This window comes from Xyrauchen texanus, chromosome 1, assembly GCF_025860055.1.
Source record: "Xyrauchen texanus isolate HMW12.3.18 chromosome 1, RBS_HiC_50CHRs, whole genome shotgun sequence".
NCBI classification, from domain to species: Eukaryota; Metazoa; Chordata; class Actinopteri; order Cypriniformes; family Catostomidae; genus Xyrauchen; species Xyrauchen texanus.
Window position 1 is genome coordinate 47,643,395 of NC_068276.1, and position 13,218 is coordinate 47,656,612.

General features: G+C 40.7%; 1 protein-coding gene across 2 annotated transcripts in view; it reads left to right on the top strand.

Moving 5' to 3' along the window:
- LOC127651090 (collagen alpha-6(IV) chain-like) overlaps positions 1 to 13,218 on the top strand; it is a 109,044-nt gene that overhangs the window by 9,391 nt on the left and 86,435 nt on the right. Inside the window, exon 3 of one of the 2 annotated variants that reach the window (XM_052136822.1) lies at positions 11,656 to 11,743. The exons of the other annotated variant lie outside the window; for it this stretch is intronic. Coding sequence (XP_051992782.1) covers positions 11,729 to 11,743 — 15 coding nt within the window. The 5' untranslated portion in view covers positions 11,656 to 11,728. The remainder of the gene's footprint in view (positions 1 to 11,655; positions 11,744 to 13,218) is intronic. 2 annotated transcript variants of the gene reach the window in all.

Genomic DNA, 13,218 nt, shown 5'->3' on the forward strand with positions numbered 1-13,218 from the left:
GGTGCTGGATTGCAGAGGCAGGCTAAATACTATTGTGCCGTTGTGATTTAATGTGCTGAGTAACATAATTTTCCCACCGTGTCCGATATTAAAATCAGTGCGACACACATTGCAAAAGGCGTGGGCATTGTCGATATGGCTTCGGGATATGAAATTATATTCTTCAATCCAGCTGTTGTTAAGGAGTGGTGGTGGTGTATTGGTCTAAGCACATAACTGGTAATCTGGTAATCAGAAGGACACTGGTTCGATCCCCACAGCCACCACCATTGTGTCCTTGAGCAAGGCACTTAACCCCAGGTTGCTCCAGGGGGATTGTCCCTGTAATAAGTGCTCTGTAAGTCGCTTTGGATAAAAGCGTCTGCCAAATGCATAAATGTAAATGTATATTTAGTTTTTTTCACCGGAGCACCAGCTGAGACTTCTCCTCCCATCTACCAGTGATGCTTTATTTAACATCCCGCGTCTACTGCCTGCGCAGATATCAACAGTGCAACTGGGTTGTAGGTTGCCAGGTTGAGGTCATAAATGATTTGTAATGTGTATGATGTGTCGATTGTGCGTTTCATTCAAGATCTGGCAGCTGGACCACCTTGGAATAATATATTGATGTGATTATTCATATAACGTGGTTTGGGCCATACAAATTACGGGAGTTTTTTTTTGGAGAAATAACAAAACGGGAGACTCCCGGGAAAAACGGGAGTGTTGTCAGGTATGTTACAAGCCGCCATTCCCGAAGCAGTGCTCAGTTTTACAACTGATATTTGGACATCTAACGTAAGTTAGACCCCCTCACCTGTGCAACCTGCCCCAACCCCCTGCATAAGACATGTGTTTTCTTCCTCTCCTCAGTCATGCGCGAGCTGCTGTGCTCCTCTTTTGTGTCATCATTAGAGTTTCACGTGATCTCATGTTACTTTAAATGAGATCAAACGACTATTCGACAACGGAAATTTTTGTCTATGTTTTTATTGTCAACATAGTCGATAACATCGACTAAACTTTTCAGGCCTATCTATCTGTGTTTGGTCTTTACTCACCGACTTAAAGAGCAGACTTAAATTGAATACTGTAATTGTTAGTTTTCACGATTATATATATAAAATCGTGGCTGCTGGTATCGTAACCACGATACGTTTTTCAATTAATTGTGCAGCCCAATTAGCAAGTGCCACTAAAAAGCACAAGCAACAGTGTGCAATTATGTATACTGAAGTATACAGTATAGTCTACTGTAGCATAACACATCACAGCACGGTCAAGTAGTATCACGTGTAAAGCATCAAAAGTATGTGTGTCATGTGATGGTTACATTTTTGTGGTAATATATATGATTGTAATCAGTTGTATTTTCAGTGCACTTCATCGCTTGCGGATGTTAAGACTGAATGAAAAATGGTAGGCGTCAGCCACCCCCCTCCAGATCTAAGGCCCCGGAGCTAGACATTCCTTTGATGACATTCCCAAATCCATGATAGGGACAGGCCCCAGCTTAGTCTCCAAACGTTGGCTAAGCAGCTGAACCCCCTCACCTGTGCAACCTGCCCCAACCCCCTGCATAAAACATTATGCACACCCATTGCCTTTGAGTATGCACTCGGATCGCCTACCACCAGCTCTATGGCTTTCTTCTTACTGTTTCTCTCTCTCAAACTTATAATTCAAAAATAGAATATCTCTACTATTCTTCTCACCAACGAGAGAGAGTGCCATTTACTTACTCATTGTTTCACAATTCTGAATGTGTCCTGTGTAGATTAATCTCCCATGACAGGCCCATCTCACTCCACTTCAACTGTGTAACTGAGCAAGGGTGCAATGATGAAGAGACAGTCATATGCAGATGTATTTAGGCCTTGTGATGTCACAAATTCCAAACGGCCAGTTTCTGAAGTCTGGTTTAAATAAATAAATAAATATTTTTCTATTAAGGACAACAGTTTCAGTTTTCAGTTTAAGTTTTCAAACTTTATTTTACAATGACCTCTTATGTCGTTGTAACGCAGTTCGATGGAAATGAGGAGGCGAGAACCGGCTTGGCAATATAAATAATATTTTAATGATGAACTTAAACAAAAGACAACACACAAACACACACATGATGGACATGTCCATAAACGATCTCTCTCTCCTCACCACCGCCCGGAATCGGCCTTTATCCCTCTCGGAGGCTTAATTTGCCTGATAAGGGACCGGGTGTGTATAATCACGACCCGGCCCCGCCCTCCGCCCTGCCACAGTTGTATGTCAAAAGATCAAGGGAAATTGTATCCCTCATGTCATGACTCCTTTAAGCCCCACTTAACAATTTATGAATTTCTTTCTATTAGATAACTAAATGTCATTGGCAACTTATGCAATTACTTCTAACAAACTGGTCCCAAGCCCAAGGTAATTTTAGTGGCTGAATGAATTAATTTCCCCTCATATTCTTACAGATATCCTAAAAGGGTAACTGATGTGTTATTCAACACACTAACCATGGGTATGTGACACTAACTTTGACAACCAGGAAGTATCCAAATACTATCTGTTCTACTTTTGTACAGTACACTGTATAATGTGTTAACTTATTATTTTATAATGTTCCTTGAGGTCCACTTATAAAGTTGGTGTGAATTTTTTATATTTTTTTTTTCATTAAAAGTAGTCATAAATTAGGAATACATTTTCTATCCAGTTTTTGCACCAAATGCTCAGATATTTGGGGCGTGTGTTCTTGAAGACTTCAGTATAAATTCTCACTGCTGTGATTGGGTAACATCTTTGCATGTGGATAAGTGTCAATGCCCCCGCCATTACGCGTGTGTTTGGTTGTTTTGAAAACTTTGGATGGTTAACAAAATTACAACCAGAGGAATTCATCCATACATGTTTGAGCCAGAGTCTGATCCCGAATTTCTAGAAAATTAACCACCTCAGCAAACACCATGGATACTGCAGTCTGTGACAGCATGGTAAGTAATCACTGTAATTTACTTGTATATTTGTGTACTAGGTATTAATTTTATTGTTGTTTAAACCAAGATGCAACACAACATTGTGTATCTTGTTACATAGTTGGGGCATTTTCCAACAGTGAAACATTTCAGTGTTTTAAAAATGCTGAGTAACACTTGACAGTATCAAATAAAGTGTAAACACATGGTGCTATCACATTTATAACTGTGAAAGGATAAACTTACTGTACAACATGTAAACCTATACAGAATACATTCACCGGTGTTTGTCGCACTGTCTTTCCTCATATAATCACCTTTCATCATATATTCAGTGTAGTGACAAACGCATATGTTCTTCATTACAATTAGGGATACCTGGATCTGTATTAGCTCCGGTACTGAAGCTTTTAGACCGATTGTGTATCGGTCCGACGAGCCCGATCCAATTCCGATTGTGTGTGGTAGCCATGTTCGTTACTGTCAAGCTCCAAAAATGACAAAAGGACCATTAAAACACCATTAAAGCAATTAATTTGGCTCATGCATTTTATTCAAAGCCACTTGAAGATGTGTGAGGCTGTGTTTTAAAGTAAATGTATAGTATGCACAGCGCCAGCGCATCATTGAATGTACAGCTCAGATGTAGATGCCCAATAGTTCGGTTCACGTATAAATAATATGCATTTAGAATGGCTGAATTAAACTACTGTGAACCTTCCTACAAACAGACACATACAGGACTTCCTGGAGAGTTTAACAAACTTCTTTCACGTTGTCAGGGGCATTGTTTGTAGAATTTTGAGGAAAATTATGAATTTAATCAATTTTGGAATAAGGCTGTAACACAACAAAATGTGGAAAAAGTGAAGCGCTGTGAATACTTTCCAGATGAACTGTATATATGTGATCAGCCTAATATTGTGTAGCCTAATAATATTATACCCCCTTGTGTCGCCAAAACAGCACCAACCCGCATCTCAGAATAGCATTCTGAGATTATATTCTTCTCACCACAATTGTACAGAGAGGTTATCTTATATACAGAGAAGTTACCGTAGACATTATCAGTTCGAACCAGTCTAGCCATTCTTTGTTGACCTCTCTCATCAACAAGGCATTTCCGTCCAAAGAACTGCCGCTTACTTTGTTTTATGTATTTGGTACCATTCTGAGTAAATTCTAGTGACTGTTGTGCATGAAAATCCCAGGCCTTTTGTCTGCCAGTTATGAAGGATATGTCCTATCATTCAAGGAGGTCCAACTGCGTTGGAGGACATTATATGTATACAGTATATGCATACATACCTATATGTTTATGCCAGTTTAATGACAAACAAACGTGACTGTTACTCACATCCTGCAGTGCTGTACATGTAAATGATTGGCCAACTCTCTCCTGTTTGTCTCAGGATTCTGTCAGTCTAGGACGAAGTTTATACAACCTGTCTCTATTCTGTTCATTCATTAATATCCAGCTTTGTAGTATGGATTACATTAAACTGTTGTCAGAGATATGGCTGGATTCATGTGACCCCCTTAGCTGTGCAACCAAGTTTTTTAAATCGTTCTAAAGGCTGTTATGCTCCAAATAATTTTTACTCTGATTGTGCCCAACGTGAGAGGGCTTGACATTTACTTAATCAGAAATAGAATACAGCATCCTTGCATTGCTGATTAAATGTGTTTAATGATATTTAACTGCATCAGAGATATGCCTACCATTAAATCCAGCTTCAGCATTGTGTTGAGCTATTAATTGGCTTCCCAGTGGGAGATAGACCACATCCCAAAGCTTGGTGCTGATTTCCTTTGTCAATGATGGAAAAGAGCCTCCTTTCCTTAACACCTTTTGCTCTTGGGAGTTTGCTACAGGTCAGCCGCTGCCCTCTACTCTAACCCAAACTGAGTCTTAATGGATCCCTAGTGTGGGTTGAAAGCCACAGTTTCTGACCTACTGCTGAGTGTCGGTTTCCTGTTGCGATCATGGCAGGTGGTTTGCACAGTATAGACCTTATGCCTTATGCTCAGTTTCCTTCAGCTGTTGTAAAAGACCAGGCCAGCTGTGCATCCAAGCATCTGTAGAGTTTGTCTCTGTTGGGAGCTATATAAAAATGCTTGTTTCAAGATAATTTCAAATCAAATTGAGTCTCAATAACTTAAAAGCCTATACATGGTTGTTTCCAACAATGCACATTTCACTCAATGAGGAGTGTGTAACTGCAGAAAGTCATGTCTGGAAACAGTTCTGTCCTGCTCTTTTGGCACACTGCAAACTATAGTAATCAGTAGGGAAGGAATTGGTATTTGGAGGTGGGTAGTAATGGAGAATATGGAAAGTGCGAGAGAAGCACAGAGAAAGAAGGAAGCAAAGAGAGAGAGAGATGGAAACTTATTGAGAGATTTTAATGCTATGGGTCTTAGTAAGAGTAGATCCCTAATTACCTCTATTTCATTTAGTTTTTTTACCCTTTCAAAAGTCCATTTTACATGCAGCTTTATCAGACATGTAGGGATTTTGTGCATGGATGTATAAAAAAGGAAGGGCAGCGAGTTTCTACAAATCTGTTTTTCTTGTTGCTGCTATCGGAAATTTGCTTTCGAAAAGGTGGATAACATGTACTGAACATTGTATACCTTCACATCTGGCATGCATACACAGTGAATTTACATTCTCATGTTTGAACAGTACGACAAGCTTTTGGAAAAGTAATAGATCACTTTTCATGTCATTATTTATAAACTCTATTCCATGTTGTGTAGACCTGAATGTGCTGGAACATGCCAAGATGTTTTAACAAGCTCTGTGTGGGTTTTCCATTTAGAAAGCGAAAAAAGGTTAACTAATATGTTTTTGTTTTTTTAACTCATACAAGTAAACCCTAGAGTTTGTGTAAGTTGGTGCTGTTCTCCTTTGTTATAAATCATCAGGTAAATTATCTTCATGATGTTTTGTATCGCTAAAACCTGTTTTTTTTCCTTCATATGGGGTGGATTTCTTTTTTCAGGCAAACAGCTCTCTCTCAGTCTCATTCTTTTTTAACAGCAGTGAAAGAAGTTGGAAATATGAGTCCATGAGTGTGTGATCGCTTGAAAGCACAATATTTGTTTTTCCCATTTCAAAGCATAAAAAGTATCGACATCTCCCAATGGATGTTACAGAAACAGGCTGAATTAACAGCTATTACAGTACCACAAACTGAGATCATACAAACCCCCACTGTCCCAAACCAGTGGCCCTATTTCTGTGATCTGTGATCTCCTTCCCCAACAGTTACTCATCTTTTTCTTGACATGGCCCAGTGATATTGCTCCAGCTTTCATGTGCTGTTTCACACTGGCTGACAAAGTTTTTCTACACATGCTTTGGTCCATCCAAATGGAGCATATGGAGTATACAACCAAGCCTGCCCTGAACATCCTTAAAGGAATAGTTCACCCAAAAATTATAATTCTCTCATAATTTTTTTCAATCTTATGTCATCTCAAACTCATATGACTTACTCTCTTCTGTGGAACACAAGTGAAGGTATTTTGATTTAGATATGATGTGATTATATCAATACAATTCAAGTCAACACTTCCAAGCTCCAAAAAGGACATAAAGGCAGCATAAAAGTGATCCATACAAAAGTGATCCATCTAGATCTTGCCCTCTGCAGTCACCTTGGCGTGACCATGATCTGAAGCTCAATTGATTCATGTGGATTTACTTTATGTTGCGTTTATTGGATGTAAAGATATCTGTGTTTGTGTTCTGCAGAAGAAAGAATGTTATATGAGTTTGAGACCGCATAAGAGTGAGTAAATGATGTTAGAATTATCATTTGTGGGCGAATTATTCCTTTAAATTTCACTACATAATTATCTAATTTAAGAAGACACAGTGGGAAGGACGATATTGGCCCCTGAACACATTTTGCCTTCTGTTGGTCCCAAATTAACCTTATTCAACTTATTCAGCCCCACACTTTTTTGTCTTCTAACTTCCTGTTTGTATTGAAGCTACTGAGAAGACAGGATCAAAATGTATTATGTGTGGGTACACGAAAATTATTTTTCACCAAGTGTTGATGGTGTGAGTCTACTCCACTCCTTTACTATGTGAAAATTCTAGTGTGGTGTTCAGAGGTAAATTGGACTGGGCATATCACATTCGTACAGCTATGACACACTGCACTTTTTTAAGATACAAGCGTTTCATTGATAGATATGTAATTTTGCTTAATTTTAGGTTTCAACTTGTTAATCATTTGTGTTAAAATATGAAGTTGACATGAAATTGCAAACAGTGAATGCTTGTATTATTTCACGTGCAAGTACATAACATTAAAGGAAATTACATTTTTCCTTTTAAAATAAATTTGTCACCCCACATATTTAAAAGGCTTAAATGTGACTAAAATTGTTGTGAACGGTGTATAAAATAAAACGTACACTTTCACATGTGTATGTGTGTGTGTGTGTGTGTGTGTGTGTGTGTGTGTGTGTGTAGCATCCCATCCCGGTTTAACACTCAAAAATCTGCTCATCCTAACTATAACGTGACGGGTGAATGGCATGAGAAGATGGTTAGAGGTGTCATGCAGTGATATTTTTAAAGACTTTGTGTTGTCTCTTAGGGTTTCATGAGCACAGAGGAATGAATATCAGTACCTCCACAGCTTGAAGGTAGGATCATGTGGATTTATGAATAACGCACTCCTTTTAAAATCTCCCTATACTACAAGTGTTTATGACATCCCCTGAAAACATTAAAATACACATTTACATTTATGCATTTGGCAGACGCTTTTAGCCAAAGCAACTTACAGTGCAATTATTACAGGGACAATCCCCCCTGAACAACCTGGAGTTAAGTGCCTTGCTCAAGGGCACAATGGTGGTGGCTGTTGGGTTAGAACCTGTGACCTTCTGATTAACAGCCCTGTGCTTTAGCCACTACGCCACCACCACGCCACACATGATAACTTTTGTAAATCTCTACAACCTGTAAATCCACTTTGCTAGCTAATTACACTTTTACATCAACACCATATATGTATACAGTGAGGAAAATAAGTATTTGAACACCCTGCTATTTTGCAAGTTCTCCCACTTAGAAAACATGGAGGGGTCTAAAATTGTCATCGTAGGTGCATGTCCACTGTGAGAGACATAATCTAAAAAAAAAAATCCAGAAATCACAATGTATGATTTTTTAACTATTTATTTGTATGATACAGCTGCAAATAAGTATTTGAACACCTGTCTATCAGCTAGAATTCTGACCCTCAAAGACCTGTTAGTCTGCCTTTAAAATGTCCACCTCCACTCCATTTATTATCCTAAATTAGATGCACCTGTTTGAGGTCGTTAGCTGCATAAAGACACCTGTCCACCCCATACAATCAGTAAGAATCCAACTACTAACATGACCAAGACCAAAGAGCTGTCCAAAGACACTAGAGACAAAATTGTACACCTCCACAAGGCTGGAAAGGGCTACGGGGAAATTGCCAAGCAGCTTGGTGAAAAAAGGTCCACTGTTGGAGCAATCATTAGAAAATGGAAGAAGCTAAACATGACTGTCAATCTCTCTCGGACTGGGGCTCCATGCAAGATCTCACCTCGTGGGGTCTCAATGATCCTAAGAAAGGTGAGAAATCAGCCCAGAACTACACGGGAGGAGCTGGTCAATGACCTGAAAAGAGCTGGGACCACCGTTTCCAAGGTTACTGTTGGTAATACACTAAGACGTCATGGTTTGAAATCATGCATGGCACGGAAGGTTCCCCTGCTTAAACCAGCACATGTCAAGGCCCGTCTTAAGTTTGCCAATGACCATTTGGATGATCCAGAGGAGTCATGGGAGAAAGTCATGTGGTCAGATGAGACCAAAATAGAACTTATTGGTCATAATTCCACTAACCGTGTTTGGAGGAAGAAGAATGATGAGTACCATCCCAAGAACACCATCCCTACTGTGAAGCATGGGGGTGGTAGCATCATGCTTTGGGGGTGTTTTTCTGCACATGGGACAGGGCTGACTGCACTGTATTAAGGAGAGGATGACCGGGGCCATGTATTGCGAGATTTTGGGGAACAACCTCCTTCCCTCAGTTAGAGCATTGAAGATGGGTCGAGGCTGGGTCTTCCAACATGACAATGACCCGAAGCACACAGCCAGGATAACCAAGGAGTGGCTCTGTAAGAAGCATATCAAGGTTCTGGCATGGCCTAGCCAGTCTCCAGACCTATACCCAATAGAGAATCTTTGGAGGGAGCTCAAACTCCGTGTTTCTCAGCGACAGCCCAGAAACCTGACTGATCTAGAGAAGATCTGTGTGGAGGAGTGGGCCAAAATCCCTCCTGCAGTGTGTGCAAACCTGGTGAAAAACTACAGGAAACGTTTGACCTCTGTAATTGCAAACAAAGGCTACTGTACCAAATATTAACATTGATTTTCTCAGGTGTTCAAATACTTATTTGCAGCTGTATCATACAAATAAATAGTTAAAAAATCATACATTGTGATTTCTGGATTTTTTTTTTAGATTATGTCTCTCACAGTGGACATGCACCTACGATGACAATTTCAGACCCCTCCATGATTTCTAAGTGGGAGAACTTGCAAAATAGCAGGGTGTTCAAATACTTATTTTCCTCACTGTATATAGCAGCCGGTAGACCAGTAGTTTGAAAACAACATTTTCAAGATGGCTGCATGCTAGTTTAACTGCCATATAAGGTTAATACTACTGTAAGTAAATTATTAAAAAGTGGCAGATAGAAGTTACCAGACTTTTTGCATCACTGTTTGTGAATGAAAGTAGCTTCTGTATTAGTTATGAGACCGACAGATAGATAGATACTAGATATCATATGTGTCAACCTTTTATGTGTTACTATCAATAATAATCTCATCATTCTGCTCATAGTGCTCATGTCTGGGCATGCTTTGCCCTTGGAGTGGAGAAGACTATCCACAGACTCAGTTTAGGAGAAATAAGCCTCTGCTGAACATAGGGGTTGCCAAGGGCAAAAAAATCTACTTTGTAACAGACCCCAATCATCTCACTAACACACTAGCCTGGGGGTGCATTGCCTGAGGTGCCAGGCATAGCAAGACTTAAATGGACTTTGAGTGGCTGGAAATCAGAAGGGTGATGATCTGATATTGACAAAAGGTGTGAAACGAGAAGAATGCAAGAGAGAGTAAAATACATAATTGAGAACATGTTTGGAGGGGCACTCCTCAATTCACTGGTGGGGATCAATCGAAGGCATGTTAAAGTTCCTAATGTTTGTCTTTATGCACCCCCTTCCCATTTCTCAGCTTCTCTCCAACCTTTTAATGTTAATTTCCCAATCAATGGACTGTCATGCTTGGAATAACTTTAAAAATGTAATATCTATTAGGGTTTGTTAGCCTTATTGTAGTGTATTCAAAAGGCTTTCGAGAAAGAAAAAAAAAACTTCATGACAAAACATGCTGGTAAATATTTGGAATTTACCCTCTAAAATGATCTCACCTATAATAGATGTAATGGAAACCCAGGAAACAGTGCAACACCTGTGAAAGCATAATTAGATCGAAATGTAAATATTTTCATCACTTACTCACCCTTCTGTTGTTCCAATCTCCTTTTGTGATCCGTGGAATAAAGTCGTACAAGTTTCGAAAAACGTCAGGGTGAAAAAAATGATGACTAAATATTAATGTTTGGGTAAACTATCCCTTTAAATTTCCAAAAGTAGTTAGCTTTAAAGCATTCACATATTTTGCACTGATTTTGGGTGGAAATTGATGGAATTCTGAAGAATGGATTTTAACATTGTAAAAATGTTTTTTACATTTTACAGCCCATATGTAGTGATAAACAAAACACCCATGTTTCAGTCAGACATTCTTTACAAAAGTATAAATAAATATGACCAGCATTGTTATAAATTACTCATCCACCACAATATTATCACAGAAGAATATCATTTGTATAAATATAACATTTTGCGTGTGAACGAGTGCGTTTATATAGCTGATCCTGATATTCCTGATCATGTCACTAGGAACATAATGTTTTTTTTAAAAAAAAATCTGATTATCATAAAGGTAAATGGCTTTTTAAATGTCAGCCAAAATGTCAACACTAAAAGACCACAAAGAGTGCAAAAGATCGTGCATTTATTTTTCTCTATGGTGTGAATTGAATAGGAATAGGTGCATACAAACATGCATATGTTTGCTCGTCATGTCCTGATGAGTGATGATTAGTTATGTGATAGGGGGCTCCCCTGTACAGGGGCTCATCAAGCTCCAGGCTGGGCCTCATTGAACTGTCATTAACCTCGGATGCCTGAAAGTCAACCGGGCAAAGAAAGGCCCCCTCAATATCTTAAACTTCTATGCACCCCATCACAAAAGTCAACATGCCTGTCCAAAACAACACATCAGCCCCTGTCATTCTACACCCTCAGTCTGAAGCAGATCTGATCACTAGAAACTTCACTCAAGTTCTTCTTACGCCCACATCACTGTACTCAATCCGACATGTCAGTCTTACACCCAAAACATCCCCTGACGACCTTCACAATGTGAAGGATATACTGTATTACATAGAGGTATAATCTTAATGTGGTTAAGAGACTACCCTCAAAGGCATTTTGTACAATTTAAACAAGAACCCATCCTAATGTCCAGAGTTTAGAGACTGCTGCATCTTTGTTTTCACAGAGATGTGGGTCAGCGACAGTTCCGGACACCGCCATTCAGCTAGACAGGCTCGTCTCGTTTCGTGCCAACAGAAATGCAGCAATGTGCGGTAAGACTCATGGTGGTGGCTTGTGTGTTTACATCAACATGGAATGGTGCAAGAACTCTGTGCTAGTCTCTAGCTACTGTTCATCGCTGTTGGAGCTTGTGACTGTTAGATGCAGACCTTTTGATTTACCACAGGAATTCACCACAGTCATAATAATCAGAGTTTACATTCCTCCCAGCGCTAATGTTAAGGATGCGCTCTGTGAACTGTATGGGGCTATTAGCTATTATTGTCGCCGGAGATTTCAACCATGCAAATCTCAAGACAGTGCTCCCTAAATTACATCAGTATGTGGACTTTGCAACGAGAGTGGCGAACAGGCTTGATCTTGTTTACACAAACATCCCAGGAGAGTACCGGGCGAAGCCCCACAACCCCCACCTCGGCTACTCAGATCACATCTCTGTTATGCTAATTCCAGCATACAGACCGCTCGTCAGACGCATATGGCGACTCTACCAACTTGGAGGAATACACAGCATCAGTGATTAGCTACAGTGATGATGTCACTTTCTCCTAGACCATCACCACACGCTCCAACCAGAAGCTGTGGATGACTGCGGAGGTGCGTGCGCTGCTGAGGACCCGAGACTCCGCCTTCAGAGCAGGTGACAAGGCAGCCCTAAGAACATCGAGGGCCAAACTGTCCCGGGCCATCAGGGAGGCGAAGCGCGCACACGCACAGAGAATCCATAGTCACTTCCAGGACAGCAGCGACACGCGACGCATGTGGCAGGGCATCCAGGCCATCACAAACTACAGGACAACATTAGTTGCCTGTGACAAAGATGCCTCCCTTCCAGATGCGCTGAACGACTTCTACGCTCGGTTTGAGGCGCAGAGCGACGTGGCGGTGAGGAAGACCACCCCTCCTCCCAATGACCAGGTGCTCTGTGAGAAAAACTCTACGCAGAGTCTACCGACGGAAGGCTGCTGGCCCAGACAACATTCCTGGCAGAGTGCTTAGAGGATGTGCAGACCAGCTGGCAGATGTTTTTACCGACATCTTCAACATCTCTCTGAGTAGTGCCGTCATTCCAACGTGCTTCAAGGCCACCACCATCGTCCCCATGCCAAAGAAGTCTTCAGTGTCCTGCCTCAACGACTACCGTCCTGTTGCACTCACCCATCATCATGAGGTGATTTGAGAGGCTTGTCATGAGGCACATTAAGACCCAGCCGCCCCCCTTCACTAGACCCACTGCAGTTTGCTTATCGTCACAACCGTTCAACAGATGACACCATCGCCACCACCCCCATCCTCACTACATTCTCTAGAGGGACTATTGAGAGCATCCTGAGCAGTTGCATCACTGCCTGGTTTTGGACTTTCGGACTGCAAAGCCCTGCAGAGGATAGTGAGAACAGCTGAGAAGATCATAGGGGTCTCTCTTCCCTCCATCAAAGACATTTACATAAAATGCTGCATCCGCAAAGCAACCAGCATTGTGGATGACCCCACACACCCCTCACAC